General features: G+C 56.9%; 1 protein-coding gene across 1 annotated transcript; it reads right to left on the reverse strand.

Moving 5' to 3' along the window:
* Positions 1-1361: 1361 nt before the first annotated feature.
* On the reverse strand, positions 1362-20371 carry PHKA1 (phosphorylase kinase regulatory subunit alpha 1; the record flags this gene model as incomplete). The annotated part of the gene is made up of 31 exons (XM_082004253.1): positions 1362-1535; positions 1809-2009; positions 2152-2205; positions 2750-2920; positions 4729-4844; positions 5238-5339; positions 5706-5835; positions 5923-6001; positions 6206-6285; positions 6439-6595; positions 6720-6859; positions 7047-7141; positions 7509-7685; positions 9639-9814; positions 10231-10309; positions 11232-11376; positions 12033-12142; positions 13195-13329; positions 13751-13829; positions 14008-14115; positions 14806-14901; positions 15016-15138; positions 16769-16822; positions 17141-17287; positions 17401-17499; positions 17924-18004; positions 18213-18295; positions 18657-18825; positions 19373-19420; positions 19960-20118; positions 20294-20371. 31 exons carry the CDS (start codon positions 20369-20371, stop codon positions 1362-1364), a joined length of 3645 nt encoding a protein of 1214 aa, XP_081860379.1.
* Between the last annotated feature and the right edge of the window lie 997 nt (positions 20372-21368).

The following is a 21368-nucleotide window of genomic DNA, read 5'->3' on the forward strand; positions in this document are numbered from 1 at the left end:
TATAGCCAGGACCTGTTGTGACAGGACAAGGGGTAATGGTTTTAAACTAAAAGAGGGCAGATTTTGACTAGATAGAGGGAAGAAATTTTTCATGTTGAGGGTGGTGAGACATGGGCACAGGCTGCCCAGACAGGTGGTAGATGCCCCATCCCTGGAAACATTCAACGTCAGGTTGGATGGGGCTCTGAGCAACCTGATCCAGCTAAAGATGTCCCTACTTATTGCAGGGCGGTTGGACTAGATGACCTTAAAAAGGTCCCTCCCAACCCAAACTATTCTATGATTCTATGACCTTACTCCCCCCACCACCTTGTGGTGTGTGTGCATGATCCCCATCAGTCCAACTACATTATCCTATGTGGGGTTTGACCTGCAGGGTAGAGCGGAGCTGGGACTCACTCTGAAGTCACCACCCCTCTCCTGTGCAAGGCTGTGGGAGCTGGGGCAGAGGCCAGAGCTGAGCATTAAGATCACATCTCTGATGGCACAACTAATGCCAAGGCAAGCAGCCAGCTCAGAACTGCTTCACAGGTCGTGTATGAAGTCAGGAACCTGTGACTTAGGCATTATCAACACTGCCAGGGACAGAACAGACAGCATGGAGGGGCTGCCATCAGCATCCCCCAGCCAGCCAGAAGCCCCGACCTCACCGCTAGGTGGTAACAGGGACCTATTACCACTTTGGGATGCTCCTGTCTCCCACAGCCTCCCCAGCTCTGCACACAGGACCCCTGACAGGGGTATGATGGGCTGCCTACTTCCAAGCGGCACAGCTGTGGCTGGGCTGGATTGTTTTGATTTTGGGTGTGCTGGGAGAGAGGCTCAGGCAGCATCCCCTATTCCTCTAACAAAGCTTTTCCATCAGCAGCAGGAAGAGCAAGAGCTCCAGCCTACGCTAGTATAAACTCTGCAGATTTGGAATAAAAAGCAGCACAGAACAGGTTAAAAACCTCAAATCTGCTGGATGCAGGGAGAGTGTGAGCTGGCCAGGGAGCACTGCAATGCCAAGCACACTCGCCTGGTGAGGTGGGCCCTTTCTGTCTCCCTCAAACACAGGGCCCTCTGGGGCTGATGGCCCAGGAGAGGCTGTGCAGGCAGACACTTCTAACACAAGCAGGATTCAAAGCTCACCCTTTCCCTGCCAGCCCTTGCTCCACAGGCTGCACGCAGGCACAGGTCAACTTAGCACGTGTGCCTCCTGCAGAGCTCCTTGGGAGAGCCACTCACCCACCAAGAGGCCAGGACTGGAAAGATAGGTGGCCACACAGGCTGCCTGCAAACTAGCCTAATGCCCATCTTTAAAAGCTGTATGAAACAACCCTCCCACGGCACCTGCAACCTAGGGAGAGGAGCTGCAAGAGCTACTGCATGGAGCAGCCATCAGTGGGCAGGAAGTCGTACACGTACATGGCCACTGACTTGGACAGGTAGGTCATGGTGCCAAACCGACCACTCGGTGCACTGTCGTACAGCAGGCTGCAAATGCCTGTGGTGGGATCCCTCTCCAGCATGTGGTCATCAGCGCCCAGGGCTTTCTGGATTTTGGACAGGGAAGGAGAAAGGCAGCATTAGGAATAAGGGTAGCCCCCTCACCAGCTTCCACCCCAAGCATCCTCCGTTACACTTGCAGTGTGACATATCAACGGTAAGCAGTGGGAGGAGGACACTACATCTTTGCTGTGCCCCGTGAACACAATGGGGACAACAAGCAGGACCCCTCCAGGTGGGTGAACCCTGTGCAGCTGTGGGGAACACAGCCAGCAGCCCTGGTTGCAGGCTGTAGCCCCTGCGTGAGGCCTGGCCCCTACCTGCTCCTCATAGAAGAGGTCATTGGCAGTCTGCAAAATCTTTTCTACAGCTATGATGCCGCCGATGGTGTGCACCTCCATGTCCACCAGCATGGTGAGCACTAAGATAGCCTCCACCAGCAGCTGCCTGTACTCTGGCTGGGGCACACGGTTGAGGACCGATTCCACATGCACAGCAAACTTCATTTCCCCTGGGGTCATCTGTGAGGGGGGAAGAGAGAAAGGCACCTAGAGCACGGTATCACCAGCACAAGTCCTGAGCTATGCTGGGCACTCACCCAGGGCAACCTAGCACTCAACACCAACCCATCTGCCCTGTTCCCCCTTCACATAAACCTCCTACCTCTCTGGTTGTTGAAGAGGGGAGAACAAAGCCCTCCACGGAGAGGCCATGGCACTGCAGAACAAGAAGGAAAGACCATAGTTATGGCCTGGAGAAGCACTGTGCTAAGACACATAGGTCTAGCCCACCAACTTGCTTCCAGTTGAGCGTTGGTGCGTGCTGCCCACAGACCCCAGCTCCATCTCCTGACTCTTTGCACAGCATCACTCCTTTCCCATCAGTTCGGCATCAGCCAGAGCCCTCCTGCACACAGCATGGGGCTCTGCTCCCTGGCTTACCACGCCAAGGATGAGCTGTGCCTGGAGCTGTTTCAGCTGTGGCTCCAGCCCTGCCCCTGCCTGGCTAATGTATAAAGCACCTGAGCAGACCTAGCTCCCCTCTGCAAGGCGCAGCACAGTATGAGGTAGGTCCTGCATGCCTACAAAACAGCTCCAGCTCTTCCACGGCTTTCCAGGGCCAGCTACAGGCCTTGTCCATGAAGCACATATCTACACCACATCGGGGACCATCCCCAAGTGCCTAAGTCCCCCGGCAAGGCTGGTGCCTGGGACCACGGGCTCACATGCATGGAGAGGAGCCAGCTGGATGTCCAGCTCACCTTCTGCAGGACCTTCCAGACCTTCTGGTAGAAGCCCACAGGGACACGGTTGAGGGCCCCATCCAGCCGCCGTCTCCGCTGCCACTGGCCCTGGCGGCTGTCCTTACTGCCCTGGTCTTCCAGCATGCTTGAAAAGGAGCCCTGGCCCAGCAGCTCTGAGTGCCCAGCAGACTGGGCAGACAAAACAAAGACCACAGAGACTGCTGCAAAGTTAAATACCCCACAATAACACAGCCCACTGCTGCCCAAGTGTTTGTGCTCACTCAGCCTGGTTCCCAGGGCAGAGCTGCCAGCCCCTGCCACCAGCAAAGCCCATCCAGCAGCCCTGGCTCCCTGCAACACCCCCTAGAGCACAGCTCCTTTCTGCAGACACAAACAGGACAGACCCCATGCATGCAGCCAACAAATGCAGGTTACCAGAGACGACTTCAGGTCGGCATCCTTAGACTGCAAACTGAGGGGCTGAAGAAGAAAGTGAGGCAAAAAAAAAAAAAAAAAAAAAAAAAAAAAAAATCAGACTGTGCCAAAGCAGGGCAGCCATCACAGCAAGCACAGCAGCAGCATGGACCAAGCTCAGGTCATGGGGCAGTTATCCCAGAGGCTGCAGTTAGCTGGAGATCGAGAGGTAGTTTGGAAAGGCAAACTGCAGAAAGTCTCACATTAGCATCAGACGGCAGGGACTGCACCCAGGGCACAGAGCGGCTGCGGGGCCCCCACGCGCTGGTGCTGTGGCAGCAGCGGGCTCGTGCCAGCCAGCACACAGGAGCAGGGCTGCTACTCCTCTCTTGGCTGCTGGCACAGGCAGGGATTTAGTCTCAGGCAGACTGGAGGGCCAGCAGCCAGGTCACTGCCTGTGGACAACCCCCCTCAGCACACACGTGGTCCTTCTGCAATGCCAGGTTTCACACTACAGCAGGTTGGCCATAAACCTGCTGCATCAGCCTGGTCCTTGCAGGCCCTGTCTCTTTGAGGATGGGACCTCTTCTAGAGCTCAGGAGTCCTCCTGGACACACACCAGGCACCAGAGGAGGTCCTTGTCATTTGTAGCTGGGAAGGTGCCTCTCCCCCCAGAGAAGAAACAGCTGGGGAGGCTACAGGCAGGATCCAGCGATCACCAGTGAATGGCCTGGCAGGGCCACTGCAAGTCATGGCACTGGAAACATGCCATCCCGCTCAGCAAGTTTTTGTAGGTATAATGGGATCTATTTGGCCATAGCAGCTGTGGAGCACAGCTCCCAGCTGGTTGTAACGCCAATATACCCAAGGCTTAGAGAAACCTTCCTCCCCACCAGTCTGAACACAGCTGGTCCCACTCAAAGGGGAGCTCCCAAAAAGTTGTGGGGCAGTACCAGCCCTAGGTCCCCACAGCACGTTAAGCCATGCCCACCTCTTCCCAAGGAGCCAGCCTCTTTCCCCTGCCCTGAACAGAGCGACCCTGAGCCTGCTGAGAGGGAAAGCCAGCTCATTGCTGCAGCAGCTTGCTCAGCAGGTTTGTTTAGGAAAGCTCATTAACTCATGCACGCTTGGAAGCTGTGCTGGTGTGTGGCATGAGGGATAAAAGCTGAGGCTGCAGGAGGACCAGAATGGCTTCACCTTATTCCCAGTCAGAGACTGCCTACGTTTATCCAATTGCTGCAAGAGAAGAAGGAAATGGAAGTTTCTGCTGCTGGAAGAGGCCTATCAGGACACCAGCCACACCTGAGACAGCACATGGTCCTCCCCATCCCTGCACCTTCTCAATCATGCCTGTGCTTCCCCTGTATAGCACTGCCAGAGCAACCCCCACCCCCAATAACAGATTTACCCCAATTCTCCCCTCAGGGCAGGACTGGAGCCAAAAGGAGCTCCTGGAAGCAGCTGTAAGCTCTCTGAAGCCCAGGAGCAAGCTCCCTCCTGCTCTCCCATCAATCCTGCCTGTCCTGTAGCTGCTTGTCACCCACAAAACCTGGCAGGAGCAAGCCTGCACCACCTGCCCTCACCTGTTTGATCTCACTTTTCAGCCTGACGATGCCGGCACGCTCAGGCTTGGTGGCCCCAACAGCCCCCACCTCACAGATGGAGATAGCAGTGGTGAGTGACGAGTCGACCGATCGCACTGGAGGGGAAGAGAGGTCTACAGTGGGTACCATGGCTCGGCACAGACGTCCCTCATCACTGCTCGGGCACTGGACCTCTGCACACCCTTGCCCTCTATCCCAACCAACACCAGAGATCCATGAACACAGCACAGAACTGACCAGGCCAAGTACTGAACTAAGGAAAGCCCTAATAGCCACAGGACTTGGATTCGATCCCCAGAAATGAGCTCAGCATCACCCTGCTAAGAGCACAGCTTCTCGCTGAACCACTGCAGTGCAGAAGCAGCTGTGCTAACATGCAGGATGACAGGGACGTCCCCCACAGGTGGAAACACCTGGAGCTGGCCATGCTCCGCACCAGGAGCCAGCTTTTCCCAGAATTGCTCTTGCAACACTGCTGAGAGACTCACCACTCCTTTCCACCCCAAACTCCTTGCCGGAGAGGATGTGGTAGAGGAGGCTCTTCATGTCCGATGGGCTGAGATTCATCAGGTTCTCGGTGGCTTCTCCAGCTGGACAGACAGAGTTGGGATGTTGCAACCCACTTCACAGCCCTCCTGGGACATTTCTATCCAGCACCCCATTCTGTTAGCAGGGGAAGCAGTACAGGAGCTCATCCTCCAAAGACGTACACTAAGTCCAGGCGTTGCCTACAATAGGGACTCTTCCCCACGCTAGCTCAACCCAGGCCTGCATAAAGACTGCACTGAAATCACCTGCTCGTGCTGCCTGGTAACACTCCCAGCTGCAGACCCTGGCACATTCATGCAGGGTCTTGTCCTGGTGCTGAGCTGCCCATTTTTAACAGCACTTCCTCCTGGCCTGGCAGAGCACCGCAGCACCCACCTCAGTCAGGGTTCCATCCTCATTGCACGTACCCGAGCAGCGTAGGGAGTGCGCCAGCTCTGTTGCCATCACCTGGATGATGAGCCCAATGCGGATGCGGAACATCTCAGCAAAGAGTGCAGGCTGTGTGCGCATGTACATGGCCAAGTACACCATGATCTCCTGGAGGGGAAGAGGCAAATCACCCCACGGCTGCTCACCAGGGCAGACACCCAGCTGTGGCGTTCCCCCACTGCCCCGGCCCCTCACCTGGGTGAGGATGGACACACTGAGGTTCTTCTCGCTGGCTTCATCAATGAGGTGAACAAGCTCCTCATAGGGGATTGGTCTGGGGAGGGAATGAATGGCAGAACAGGTGAGAGGCAGCAGAGCGAGCCTTGCATCCCTCCTGGTCTGTACAGCCCAAAGAAGAGAGGGAGATACAGGCTGGGGACAGCCTCTCAGAGCCACTCCTGCACACAGACTCCAGAGCAGCAGGCTCACATCCAGCCCCAGCCCAGCACGCATGGGGAGGGAGAGGTGCCACACTCACGCAGAGATTGTCTTCTCACGTGGCTCCGGGGGCAGCCCCACTGTCAAGTGTTTCTGGTGAGACAGGAGGTCAGTACAGGCCTGGGGACAGAAAGGGTCACCCCAGCTGTCACCAACAGCTCCGGGTTTGGGGCCTCAGCACAAGACAGAGGGAGACAGAGCTGACGCAGCCACAGTTTGCCTGCCCACTCTGCTGGACCTCCGCCCACTAGAGGCTGGCTGCATGGTTGTTACCTCATCCAGAGCTTCCACCTTCTTCTTGAGGATGCCAGAGATGTAGCGGATCAGGGCCCACTGGCGTGTGTCCCCCACCCGCACGTACAGCTCAGTGAGAAGCTCCTTGACGGTGGGGCCAGGTTCGCTATCAAGTCCCGTGTGCCACTCGGGCCCCCTGCAGTAAAAGAGATGCTGGGTTATAGCCAGCAATTCGCCCTGCAGCAGCACTCTGGCAGCCCCTAGGCTGCACTGTCTCTCTCTCTGTTCAGTGAGCCAGCAGGACTTGGAGCTCATCATACCTGAAGATGTGAAGCATGTAGAGGATGTCTGCTTGCTCCTGCAGCGTGGGGCAGATGCGCAGCTGGTCCACCAGTGCCCTGCAGTCCACATTGCCATCCTCATCACGGGGCAGGTTCATCTCTGCATAGAGTGCATGACTCTGGGGGAAGGCAGACCCATGCTCCTCGTTAGCACCACCAGCACCTCGCACTAAGTGCGGTCTGATTACGGAGCCAAGGCCATTCACCCATAGTCACCAAGACTTCCCCATGCAGCCCTGCAAGGACCCTCTGGCTCCAGCTGAAAGGATGGCACTGCTCAGCTAGTCCAGGAGGGACAGGGCTCACCTTGCTGTCCATGTCATGCTGGTGGGGTGAACTCAGCAGCTTGACTGACTGCTGGGATGCCTGGAAGATCTTGCTGGGGACATACATCCCAACATCTAAAAGAAAGCCAAGGTTGGTACAGACACTTCTCAACCCCAACTACCACTGCTGTGCCCCAAACCACCTCACATCTGACACTGCTCACCCAGCAGTCCCTGCAGAGAAGCTGTCTGTGGGAGAAGCAGCCCCTGCCATCCCTTATCACTCAGCAGTTTCCACAAGGACTGCACTGCCACCAACTCCAGGATACTCCATGGCCAGGACTAACATGATGGACATCATGTGCTTTTGCCCAGGCAAAGGCTGGGTTGCTCTGCAGTCCATGGCACGCTCCCAGCATCACACAGCTGGGAAAGCTCCCAAAGCACTTCTGCCTCACCCCTGGGCTTGAGCAAAGACTTGAGGGTACTGGAGTTAACTCACTCTGGACATGAAGGTCCTTGGCCTTGGATGCCAGGGACATGAGGTCACGGGTGGTGTGGACAGCAGCCCGGAAGCGGCTCAGCCCTCCCCGTTGGGCAGTGGGAGGGAGGTTTGACTGGGGAACCGTGCGCTGCAGCAGGTGGTCCAAGTACTGAGCAACCTCGTCGTATGTGTCCGCTGGAAGGGGAGGCAGAAGATGGGGGGTTCAGCGCTTTGCGTCGGGGCACCCCCAGACGCCGGAGAGCTCCCCAGCTGTGCCTCAGCGAGGGCTAAGCTTTGCTGCCTGCACAACATAGGGTTAGCGCCAGCAGCCAGATGGACAGATAGACAGTGCCAGCAGCTGGGCTCACAAAGCACAACAGCCATGGCACCCCTGTTCCTGCACTACTCCACTGCCTGGGACACAGCTACCAGCTGGGGCCAAACTGGGGCTCTCTCCGAGTCCCACCTGGACAAAGGAAGCAATGGGGTTGCAGTGTGTGTTTGGTCCAAGCCTGCACAAGGACAGTAGGGTCTGCTCAAACCCCTCATGCTCTGACCCTCTGGGGAAGAAGGGGAGGCATAGCCAGAGGCAGCTTGTCCCAAGCAGAGACCACTCAGGAGCACCCCAGTACAACAAGGGCCTCATCCAAGCAGGACTCCAGCATGGAAGCAAGGCAGGGTGGGCTTTGCAACAATTATGTCTAATTAGAAATTACCAGTTATTTCTAATTAGGAGTTCGAGGAGAAGTTACGGCTCCTGCCTTGCTCTTTGCCCAGCCTCCAGCGGTTCCCATTGCTCCCAATGCCGCCATCAGGAGCGCCAGAGCCACCACTCACTAACTGTGGCATGGAGGAGGGTACTCAAGGGCCACATCTCTGCTCAGCCAGGAGATAACAGTGCTGCCCAGCAGTGATGGGTATGCCCTGGGCAGGGGAGATGCCCCAGGCCAAGGCAATGCAATTCAATGCAGAGCTGTTGATGCATTTCCAGCCAGTGGGCCAGGGCAAAGCAAGGCTGCTCTCCCCCTGGCAGACAAGCTCCATGGTGTGTCTGCCCCAGGAGGTGAGCTGCAGACTGCATCTGAGGCCAACAGCACAGCACCCCCTTTCCACACCTGTCTGGGGATGCCTCGTGCTAGTGCCTGAAAGCTTGCTGGAGAAGTCCCCCAGACATCAGGCTTGAGAACATCATCCTGCCTGGCTGCAGCATCTGAGTACAGGAAAAAAACTGAGCATCTTTTAGCTGCTGTAGAAGCCAGGCAGGCCCTGTCTCCCACTGGGGCTGGGGGGAAGCGACACCTTGGAGGGGCCCATGCAGCCTGCAAGGAAACCACAGGAGAGCGAGAGGAGGGCAAGAGAAATAAGTAATCAGAGTCACAGCAGTGCAAACATTGGCTACAGGAGCAGCAGAGGCAGAGCAGACTGATGGGAAGGCTGGGAAGATGACCAGCACTGTCATGTAGGAGAAGGACGTACCCAGGCCTGCTTGCAAGGAGAACAGCAAAACTTGCACCCCACCATGGTCTCAGGACAAGGTGGGTCCATCACTCTGTGATGGGCCAAGGCCCTCTCAGGCACCCTATCCACAGCAGCGAGGCCTCAATTCAGCACCCACTGGAGCAGCTCTGCCCAGGGAGGGTCAAAGGCTTTGGGAAAACAACACTCAGAGATTGCTTGGGGACATGGTGGCTCTTCCCCGCCATCTCCAGCACTGTATCATCATCTTCTGCACTGTCGCCTGTGCACTAAAGATACTTAGCCAAAACTTGCGAGTGGAGGCACGTTGCCGAGCCTTCATCTTTTCCCCATGCAACAGCCTATGAAGGTCAGAGTGGCTCATTCCAGAGCGTCCTCTGTGTTCTCCACAGCCATGGCCACCAGCCTCAGCCCCATCTGGCTGGGAAACCCCTCCAGCAAGGGGTCTACAACAGCTGCATCAATTCACCCAGTCCCACCCCACTGGTGTCACCATGAGCGTCACCCAGACAAGGTTAATTGATGGAGGGTCAGATGGGAACAGAAATATGGTAAAAACGCAAGTGTATGACGAACAGTGGCAGATGCTGGCAGGGATGTTGGGTGTTACGGGTTTACGGATGAGTTCAGCATTTGCCACACCACAGCAGCGACTGGCCTGTTCCCCCTTACCATCCTCTGCTATCTGCAAGCCATGCAGCCACTCCTCGGCGTCTGGCTCCTCAAAGCTGTCAATGCTGAGATTGTAACTCTTGGAAAAGACCTTACCCTCTGGCTCAGGGTCCATAAAGCTGAGGTGTGTTCGGCATGACGTTGTCAGGAACTCCGACAACTTACCCGTCTGGATCCTGAGCGAGAGGAGGGGAGGTCACACAGAGAGGAAGGGGGAGGCAATACCCTTGGCTTTGCCTCCTGGATCCAGGGCAGGCCCTTCAGCAGGGAGAGATGCACTTGCCCAGGAGTACACACACACCCCAGTGCCTGCTTTTCTTCCAGCCACAGGCGGGCATGGAAGGGCTGCCCAAAAGCTATTAGAGGGATCCTGCAGCCATGGGTTTCATGGCATGAAAAGATACATCCTCTCTTGCATCTCCTCTGTTGGGATTGTAGCCCCAGGGTGCATTTACAGCCTAGCACACCCCAATGTATCCTACACAGCTTGTTCCCCAACAGCTGATGCTCAGGTCCAGCAGATACCCTCATAACCAGGCTCTGAGAGGCCACCAGCCCCGTCCCCTCCTGCATCCCAGGAAGATGCACTCACCTTGCGCCACCAAAATACCCATCCTGCAGCTTCCGCAGCGTTGCCAGCACTGTGGGGTGCACGCTGCTGCCAGTTTCATCTGTTGGGGACAGAAACACAGGTAGTCAGGCTCTCCCGCTCAAACAGGCTCCCAGAAGGCAACACAAGGGCCAGGCCCTTGCTTTGGGGTACACAGCCAGGCTGTGGCACCAAAAACACCACCCAAAAAAGGAAATTCAGGACTGTCCAAGCTGGATTCTAGCAAAGCCAGGTCAAGACACACTCCAGGCTCCTGGGATTTCACCTTGGGCTTAAGCCAACAGTACCAGACAGAAGCACCCAAACAGTCCCCTGCTCTGCCCCTGGCTTTCACATGAAGCAGGGGAGGGGGTGCTACTGTCAGGGACAGAGGACACCACAGCAAAACGCATGCCCAAGACACTAAGGGGATTTCAAGTACACAAGGAGAGCCAAAAAGGCTCAAAAGCAGAACAGAGTCCCTTCCCTGCACCAGACTCATGGGGAAGCTACGAGCTGCTCCAGAGAAGCCAGTTCTGCTCGGCACCATTGCACAGCACTCTGCTCCTTCTGGTTTGCTGTTTTCCCCTCCCTGTTGTCTAGGAAAGCCTTTAGCAGGTGGTTAGTCTTAGCGAAGAGTCAAGATGCAGGAAGAGCATCTTGACACTTTTACAGGGGTATTATTTTTTCGGTCTTGCTCCCAAAAGGCCTCCCAACAAGCCTAGCTGCCTGGACACTGAATACTTCCATGACAGCAAACATCCCTTGGGCTGCAGGCACTAGTGCTATGCTAGGTTGGCATTCCTGCTAGCTGCCAGGACAGCTGCCAACTCAGTGCGGCTCCTTTGAGCGGTAAGCTCTTTACAGGATGCTACAGGCTCTTCCAGCCCCACTGTGTCCCCATTACAGAGACAGTCCCACATCTGCCCACCCCCTTCCTCCCACAGAGGCTGCTTCCCAGGGCTGCTCTAGCCAAACGCTTTGCGAGGCTGGAGGATCTATACCGAGCATGGTGTGGGAGATGGGGAAGGTGATGGTCGGCCGCCCAGTCATCCTCCAGCGGCTGCAGAGGTATGAGAGGTCTGTCCTCAGCATCTCCACAATCATCTTGTTGTCAAGAGCCAGGTAGAACTGCTGCTGGTCTATGAACTGTGAGGACAGCAGGAAACATGAGCGGCCCTTCCTGCAGCCACCAGGTCCCTTTGGTGTCTTCCCACTGGTGCTCAGGCAGGCCAGACACGCAGTGCACCCAGGGGAGATGCTCCTTTGCACCAGCAGCTCACCCACCTTACCTGGTACCTGCCAGTACAGTCTAGCAAGCAACCCTCAACCCCCAGAGCAGCTACTGGCCACCAACAACTACAAGGTGATAACACTACAGCTCAGCAGCAGCATGCTGCCCAGGTCCCACACAGCTAATCCATGCTGTGTCTATCCCAAGCAAATACGCACTTCCCACAGCGCCAGGCTTGCAATCCTGCTCATCCCTGCAACCATGGTGGACAGAGGGATCCCTGTCCTGCCACTAGCCTCCTCCTGGTGTCCTTGTCAGGGTGAGAAAAGAGATTTTCACCCAACACTGATCATCAGAAGGCTGAAACCATCTCCTCCCAGCACACATACAGTCAGGACCACCAACTCTGCTGCTTCCTGCCACAGAACTGGGGCTACTCTGCCCTCCAAGGATATTCACAGGGTGTCAGGTCACCCCTGAGAATAATTCAAGTGCTCAGCCAGTGGAAAAACCTTCTGCCCGGTTCCAGATAGCATGACAGCTGGGAATGAGCCTGTGCAATGTCACCCACCTGCGGGGTAAAGGTAAAGATGTTCTTCCTGATCTTGTAGAGCTTGGAGGTCCCAAGGACGCCCATGTGCCGGTAGGGCCGTCCCGTCAGGCACATCTGCTTGTTGCGGCCTAGAGGGGCAGGAGGAAGAGGTTTTAGTGCAAGCCTCCTCAAAAAAGGGGATGCAGCAGCAGAGACAGGCCTCTCTGCTACCGGCCAGCAGGAAAAGGCTGGTTTGTGGTACCCCAGGACCCTGTGTCAAGCTGGCACAGCTCTAAAGGACAGTGATACTCTGTCCCCTAACCCTGCCCAGGGGGCTCGACACACCCAGGCCCTCTTGCTGAAACAGGGACATACAGCCCGTCCTGACCTCTGCAACAGGCCACACCTCCAGTCTTTGGAGATATCACAAGCTGGGGCAGGGCCAGGGGTTCCCCCTGCACAGGGCTGGCCCCACAACGCTGACAGCTCTATCAGTGCTTCCATTGCTCCTGGATTACTCCCAGAGTCCAAGGCAGTGCAGCAGCAGCATTGCCCCTTGGTCATGTCAGTCCTGGCAGCTGCCAGGCTGCTCCCCTGCCTGATTTGCCCATGTCACACTCAGCCTTTTGGTGGCTTAAATTAGCCAGCATGTGCAGCCTATAGCAGATCAGGTTTCTCCTTTGGCCCAGGCTGAGTCTCCAGCTCCTGCATAAGCCTCGTGCCCAAGGCGTTGCAGCTTCAGGGAATGAGCGTGCAGAGCTCTGGAGTGGACTCTCCCCTCACGCTTAGCCCCTCCAACAACAGCCATCCCACCTGAGCTACCGGCTTGCTCAGGCAGGGACTGCCAGGGGACCTTCCTCTGGGGTCTGACTTGCTGCCCTTATTGAGATCTGAGTACAGGAACAAAATCTGGCTCCTGTCCACACCAGGTCCATCCTATATGGATAGAGCCTCTGCCTCACCCTAGGGCAACTGTGAAACTGTAATGCCAAAGCTTGATCCCTTTCAGAATCTGAACAGCACTGCCTGCCACCTCAGTTCCCCTTGAGCAGGAGCAGCTTTACCAGGCCCAGGAATGGATGGCATTCCTCATCAGCCAGGCACAGAGCAGTAGGGCAAGACATCTATGAGCAGAAGCGCCAGGGGATGGCACAGATTCTTCTGCACCCCCTTTGCTGGAGGAGCAATGATCCCAGCTCACCCAGCCGGGCGTAGATGTGGCTCAGGATGCGAGCAGGCTGCACTCTGATGGGGTAGACATCTGCCACAGTCTCCACGTTGATGTCCTCCTTCCTCAGGACAGCCTTAATCCCCTCTGTCTCTGCCAGGATGCACACTGCGGAGGGAGGAGGACACGCTCAGTGCAGCAGGGGCATAAGGGTGTGACAGCACTGCTCCTGGCCTTTGTGGACACATACAAGATGCCATGTCACATAGAGGCAGCTGTCTGGGGTCTCTTTGGGAACCAGTTCCCACTGCAGACGTCTGCCTTGCTCCTTCTAACACTCTCTATGCCCAAGCTTTCCCTGCCAAGTGGCAGTAGAATAGGCCAGTTTTCAACCTCTCTGCAGAGGAGGCTGTAGCAGGTGATATTTTGCTGGGGCAACACAGGGTGGAGTGGAAAGACTTGCACCCCATCTTATATCCACCTTGCCAGGGAGATCTGGCTGCACCAGCAACCACCCAGCAAGCAGGGCCACCCCAATGAATTCTTCACGAGCAGAGTCCCCAGGCCTGCCAAGCACAGGGTCCCTCACCTTGGACCACCACATCAGGCTTGGGGACAGTTGCAAACCGGCGGTTGAGGGGATCTATTTCACCGGGAGCTAGAAACCCCTGAGGAAAAAGAGGTACAAGATAAATACTTCATGGGCAGGGTAGAACAGGTGATGCCTACAGATAACCCACCTTTAAGAGATCCTGGGGGATAGAGGTGACAACTTCCCCATGGTAGGTGGCTCAAGGTGGCAACATTTGCCTGGCCCCACAGCCCACTCCCCAGCGGTGACCATACCTCAGACATCAGGCAGCCCAGGATGTAGAGGGACTGCCCCCACATGAGAGGCAGCTTGCCCATGGGTATCCTGTCCACAGTGTGAGGGTTCCTGTACTCCTCATCCACCTGGAAGATAAGCCAGGAAATCAGGGAGGGATCCACAGACACAGGATGCTGAAGGAAGCATCATCATTGCATTTTAAAGTCCAGCAGTTTAAGGCTTAAAACAAGAGCCTACGAAAGCATTTGCTACAGAGGGTCTAAAACATCCTGGATACATTCCTCCCCTCTTCTCGTGATTGCCCTAGGCACCCACGTCAGACAACAGATCAGCTGCTCGGACCACGTTTGGGTTCCCAACACAGGCCATCCCATGGGAATGACTGACATGCCCCAAGAGCACCAGGGCAATGCTTTCGGATGCTGTTGGGAAGAGCATCTCTCCTGTACCACCTGAGCACCAGGAGGCTGTTGCTCTCAGCCCAGGCCCACACAAACACCCTCATCACTGAACAGGAGTTCAGCACAACCTCTTCAGCACAGGTCTGTGTGTCCTGAGTTCTCAGAGGACTTTGACTCCAGACCAGCAGACTGTCAGCAAAGTACCCTTGTGTATGGAGGTAAGAAATGCTTCGGGGAAAAAAAAAGCAGTTTATTTATACAACATGATTTTGTAACAACTCCAAGACACACTTTTTTCTACATGGGGTTTCCATGCACTACATGTACTGCTTTACTAACAATTTGGGCTAATAAGCAGTTAAAACCTAATTATCTGGTAATGAGACATTTCCACCATAGCTCAGGACCACTCACCTTATCCGGCGGGACACTGTACAGCTCTGGCACCAGGCGCACCCCATTCTTCCCCTTGATGAGAACCCCCTCAAGGGCTTCTCGGTACTCCTGCACCTGAGGAGAGGAGAGGGGATCTGCCCTTGGTCATGGCTCCCTGCATCCTTCCCCTGTACACCTCCCTTGCCAGGGACGTCTTTCCACTGGCCTGGCAGGTCCTGCCTCCCTTGCCTGCTCCATGTTTCCGCTGAAAATCCCATCAATGATCAAGTATGCCCAGAAGAGAGGCCACTCGCACTCGATGTTCTCAAACAGCTTCAGCTCAGCAGGTTCATAGTAGAGGCGGTTGGGGTCCTGCAGGGAGGGTGTGACAGCAAGGCATGTGGTGGGTGGCAGGATCCCCTCAAACTGACAAGGCTCCTACTCCCCCCAAGACCCCAGCCTCAAATGCGCTCCCAGTCCTCCTCTGCAGATGAGAGCTGAGACAGAGCAAAAAAGCAGTTTCACCTCCAGGCTGTGTCCTTTCCTTCAGACATCCCCTCCCAAACCCCCTGCATGGATGCCGAAGGGACTCGCCCCTCCTGGGCAAAGGGAGCCTACTGTGTCCCCAGTAGAGCACGCCAGAGCTTTCTGCAACAGCACAACATCCCCCTCACTGCACTGGGGACACCTGCATCCCTTTCACCTTGCCTGCTCTGTCCCAGCCCCTCAGCACCTGCCTCCTCCAGCATCGCCAGGCTAGCCCAGCCATGTGCGAGGCCTTGGGCTAGTCACACAGGGCCAGAGAGCAGCGTGCCTCCTGCCATTTGGTGTGACTGTGAGCCTGACACGAGGGAAGTGGTCAGGACAGAGAGTTGCCTTCACTGAATCCTCCCATCCCAGATATGCATGGTGTAGTGCCCCAAGGGACCTATGGTCGACCCTCCCTGCTAACTGCTTTAACTCTGTTTGCTACAGAGAAGGGAGAGAGCTGGCCTTGGCAGACTGTCGGGCAGAGAGGACAGCAGGGACAGAAGGAGCAGATGTGTTCTATAGTGCCTGCACACCGGCCACAAGCTCCCAAATCCCCATTTAACCCCAGCCAGCTGCAACAGAAGGGCAACTCCGCCCTTCCTGTGCCTCACAGCTCCCCAGAAGTAATCCGCAGCTTTGCAAGCTGGCAAAGCTCATGAGCCCTGGCAAAGTCAGACTGGAGATGCTGCTGCTCTTCTCTGTTCTGGACAGACACCGCCACGCACGCTGCCTATTATGGTCAGGTCTGAAGAGGCACAGCAGAGGAGATTTTAGAGGCACTCATACCCAAAGGAGTCCCATCAGGTTATGGGCCCAACAGCCAGTGATGATTTCAGAGCCTTCAAGTACTATCTCCTGGTTGTGGTTATCAAATGCAACTGTTGCTTATAAAATTTGTTTTCCCTCCCCAAAACAGCAGAAGAAAGTCTCCACTTGCTCTGCTGAGAGCCAAGTGTGGTAGTACACAAGCTGCCTGCTGGCCCAGGAGAGGCAGAAGCAGCTTTGTGACCTCCAGTGCTGCCGCAGAGCCAAGGCCATCAGGGAGGAGCACTGCACGGTCACCTCCACAGGCCTCTGTCACCTCCTCTGGCCCTCATTCAGGGCTTGTGCGGCCCTGGGAGAGCCACAGAAAGAGCCCACCTCATGAGGGCTCCCACACGGGGCAGTGGTCCCACCTTCCCCCAGCCTAAAAGATACACAACACCACCAGGTCCCCAGATGCTGGCAGAGCCAGCCTCTGCCCATCTGCCATGGGTGTGGGTGGGATGTACCACCTCTGTAATGGGGTCTGGCATTTTGGGAAGCCTTGACCAGGTCCATGACACTGCCTGGGTCTACTCAGGGCTCAACTTCCCACTTGAGCTACCCACTACAGCCTTTGTGCTGCACCAGGTGAGACTGCAAATGCAACCGAGGGCAGCGGCTGCTTGGCACTCAAGCTCTGGCAGGTGGCAGGGCTGTGGACACTTACCTCTTTGGGGGTCCTGTATCCATCCCGGAGGAAGCGGCAGCAGCCATAGCGCCCCTGGAAGTGAGGGAAAGAGATGCTGAGCAGGAGGCACAGGATGAGATACCTTGTACCTTCAATGCAGAAGCGGGGCAGGGTCTCCTCCAGCCAAATACCCCCTCACTCGTTCACCTAGTGCTCAGGCACCATGATCACAGCCTAGGGCCACAGCACACAGGACTGTTTCTTTGCACACCCCTGCCACAGGTCACGGAGACTGGGAGAGGACATGCCCCACCACCCCTTCCCCAAGCACATTTTTGGGGAGAAAAGGGCTACAACAGCTTGGACTGCAGCTGTGTCCCAGGAAGGGTGAGACAGGGAAGAGCCACTCACCTGCAGCTTTGTAATGATCTCTTGCTTGGTGATTTCCACGAGCTCGCTGTCCTCCACAGCGAACGCTGGGTAGGAGATGACAGAGAGCACACTAGCATCCACCTCCTTGGACGTGGAGGCCCTGGGCAGCATCGAGTGGAGGATGGACTGGACAAAGGGGAAGGAGGGGTGTTTAGGTTGCCAGGCTGGGTGTTGTTCACACCACAAACCCAGCAGATCACAGTTCATCCTGCAATGGTGAACACCCATGCGGGTCTCACCTGGCAGTGCTGCACCTCATCTGACAGCACCCGTATCACCGACTGCGGGCCTCCCTTTGCTCCAAAGAGATCCAGCTCATCCAGTGCCTCCAGGGCAGCCTGCAAGCAGGGCGAGACCCAAAGCAGCAAATCCTCCACCACGCTGCTCATCTGTAAGAGCTCTCACCCCGTGCCAGCCCCTCAGTATAATGCACTGCCCAAATTTAAACAAATTTAGACCCTGCTGTGACTGCAGGGCACCCCAATCAGAACACAACCACATCCCAAAGCCACAGGTAGCCAGACATCAATAGGGCCCTGGACATTTCTGCTGCAAACCCCAATTAATTTCTTACTCCCAGTTCAGGCAAAACTCAGGCAAGAGGGGCACGGTTTTATCCCACCACTCAAGGAGAAAGTTCTTCCTCCCCACGAACCTATCACTGAGCCTCACTAGTTCAAAATGCCCAGCCTTCCCTGTAAAAAAGCAGCATGGGGCCACTGGTACTCCCCAGCACCCACCCAGCACCTCCCCTTGGCTCACCTTGGCCATGCCGACAGAGCTAGCATTCAACTCAGTGATGCCCTGGTTCGTCTTGTCCCCACGCTCCCATATCCCAAAGTCCTGTGCAGAGGCAGTGGCACATTGGAGCAGGCAGTGGTTCACAGCTCACCCAGAAAGCCTTCAAATCCCACCCATCGGTGGTGCTCCCAGCAGGCACCATGGGACTCTGCCTGCTGGGGCTTAGGAGGAACCCACCGCTGCCCCTAGACACCAGCCTACCATCGGTAGCCCCAGGGCACACTCCCCTTCCCCAGCATGGGCTACCCACCGCAGTTTTGTAGGCTGCTTCAATGTAGAACACAAGGTTTTGGATAAAGTTGACTTCATCCAGGCTGTGAATTATGTGGAGGCCTAAGGCAGGAGGAAGAATTCACATTAGTTGCTTCAAGTCCACAGGCATCCGTAGGAAGGTCCTGCAGTAACCCAGGCCGGACCACTCCTCCTTACTGCACGCCTGCCCCACGGGAGCCACGTCCTGGCCAGCTCCCATCCCCACTCCCACCCTGCTACAGCAGCTCTGGGGTTTCAGGCAAACAGGGGCTCTTAGAGAGACGGACATCTACCTCAGGTGCTGTGAGCATAAGAAAACAGTGAGGTAGGGGAGCCCATCACAGCAGCTTGGCACCCAGGAAGTTGCACCCAAACTGAGAATGTGGAGAACCCTGGAGATCAGTATGCTCAAAGCTGAAATGGCATCCCCCAACAGCATCACCTGAGGCTGTCATTTGCGCCAGCATGAGCAGGTACAGGGAGGTGGCATCCATCTGCAGGTGACCCCACTCGTGGTCTCCCACCACAGTGTCACAGGTGTGGGTGTTGTACTTGGCATGCAGGCAGTCCCTGGTGCTCTGGCTGTACTTGAACGCCTCCACCTTGTCCACCTTGAGGAGGGCAAGGAGATGCAGGGGTTCAGCAAACTCTGTCTCCAGAGAGGTCTCGCAGCCCCAGAGTCAAGGGCTCTCCCATGCTGTCAGCCTGGCACGTGGAGCCATGCCTGGCAGGGCAGAGATCCTACAGCCCCCGGGCTGAACCCCTGCACACAACGGGGCAGCAAGTGCAGGCTCATGTGCCACCTTAGCGCAGGGCTGCAGCCATGGAGGGGCCACAGCTGCACCATATGGAGAAAAAAGGGTCACCCCAAATGCTCTCAGGGAGAAGAGCTGCAGCATCCCAGTGCCAGCCAGGCCACAAGACAGGGAGCAGCTGGCAAAGGCTCCATTGGCCACCAGCCCACAGTGCTGGGACTTCCATCATTCCAGGGACAGATGCCAAGTCAGAGCTTATTTTAAGACTTGCTGGAAGGGGGCCTTCCCTCCACTCGTTGGGGAAAGTCAGAGAGAGCCGGCACAGCTGGGACTGACCATCTTTGTGGCAGAGCTGGGCTTTGAGGAGACCACTCAACTCTTGGAGACGCTCCCCAGCCACTACCTGTCTCATCATGCACTGGAGCAGCCCCCGCATCAGCTTCACCACACTCTGCAAGAACAAGGAAAACAGCCTCGTTAATCCCTATGCAACCAGGAGAAGCCCTGACTCAGGATCAGCTGGCCAATGACCTTTACAGGGCTCTGGCATCTGTAATTGGAGTCCCTTCTCACAATTCCATGGCCCCTGCTCCCTATACCATAGCAGAGGGAAACAAGATTTCTTGGCCTGGCAGCAAGGCCAAGTTGCTGTGCTGTGTAGGGGAGTGAGGGCATGGCTGCAGGACACAGCTCCTCAGCCCTTGGGAGAAGGGCTGCATCCCCAAACCACCCTGGAGCCAGAGGGCTGGACCCTCCAGGTGGGCATCAGCATGCTCTGGGAAAAGCAGGCTCTGACATCCCTTCCTATTGCCCCCCTGGGCCTGGGGACAGCTCTGTTCCTGTCCTCACAGCACAGCCTCCCGTGGCCTTTTTTGCTCCAGAGCTAGGCCATGCTAAAAGCAAACCAGCCGGGAGGTGATGGCCAGCTCCCCAGTACCACCAGCCAGGCTGGGACAGCCGGCACAGGCCCTCCTGCCGGCTCTCTCCTACCTGCTCCAGCTCGTAGGCCTTAGCCTTGTCCTCGTCGCGGTCGGCGTTCTTGCGGTAGGCCAGGCCCAGCCCCCAGACGGCCAAGATGCTGTAGACGTTGTCCCGGACCCAGGCATCCCGGTGGTCGGCGCTGGCGGGGAGCAGGCCCGTCACCGCGTCCTGCGGAGGGGGTACACACCGAGGGGCCGCGGCCCCCTTTCCCAGTTAACTCCGCCTGACCCGGCCTGCAGGGTCAGGCGGCGGCTACCCAGCCCCAGGGGCCGGCGGGGCGCACCGGGGCCCCAGGTCCCATGGTGAAGCAGATTCCGCCTCCCACCCCGGGCAGGCCCCGCACCTGGTGCCGGAGGATGGTCTGCTGCACCAGGCGCCCGTAGCCGTCCAGCCGCACACCGGAGTTGCTTCGGCCGCGCATGGCGGCGGGACCAGGCGGGCGCTCCGGGCACCGGCAGCGAGGGGACCTGCCCCCCCCCCCGGCCCGCCCCGCCCCGGGTCCTGACAGCGCCCCCCCCTCCCCCTCGGCGCCGCCCGCTCATTCGGTGCCGCCCGCAGCGCTGCCCCGAGCACCGCAGCATCTTCGAAGTCACCTTCCCGCCCGCGCTGCCCCACGCTCCCCGCCGGAGGCGGCGGCCCCGACCTGCGGGGCTCTCACTACCGCGCGGGCAGGACCCGCCGCCATGGCGGCCCCCTTGCGGTCCGGGGACGAGGGGCAGCTCGCGGCGCCCCCTGCCGGGCGGAGGCCGCACAGCGCTGCGGGCGGATACACGTGCCAGCGTGCGCGTGTGGACGGACCCGCGGACGCGTACCGGTGTGGGGTGGTACAGTCAGACACACAGACGTGTGTGCCAGTGTGTACATACGGATGGACAGGCGGACACGCGTGCCGGCGTGGGCGCATGGACAGACACGCAGACATGTATATGGACAGAGACATGCACATGTGCATAGGTGTGGACATAAATATGCAGAGGCACGGTCATGCACCCACATCCACACGTACAGGTATGCATGCACGCACACACACACCTGCCTGCACGGGCACACGAGCACAGGCAGACCCATGGGTGCACATGCACATCCATGCACACACATATGTACACACCCGCATATACATACTCTTGCACTTCCATGTGTACACAGCACACATATACTCATGGCACATACAGGCACACACACGTACACACACAGGAATACATGCACATGGACACATACGTAGATTGACATGTGTACACACATATACATACCCACATATACACACACACGCACATCTATACATGCATAGACATATATGCACACAGGCACACACATATATTTCCCATGCACATAAATAATTATATGCATGCACACACGCACCTATGCACACACATAGGCACAGGCATATATGTACACCTACATGTATAGGCACAGGGAGA

The sequence above is a fragment of the Phaethon aethereus genome (assembly GCF_964289735.1).
Source record: "Phaethon aethereus genome assembly, chromosome: 10".
NCBI lineage: Eukaryota > Metazoa > Chordata > Aves > Phaethontiformes > Phaethontidae > Phaethon > Phaethon aethereus.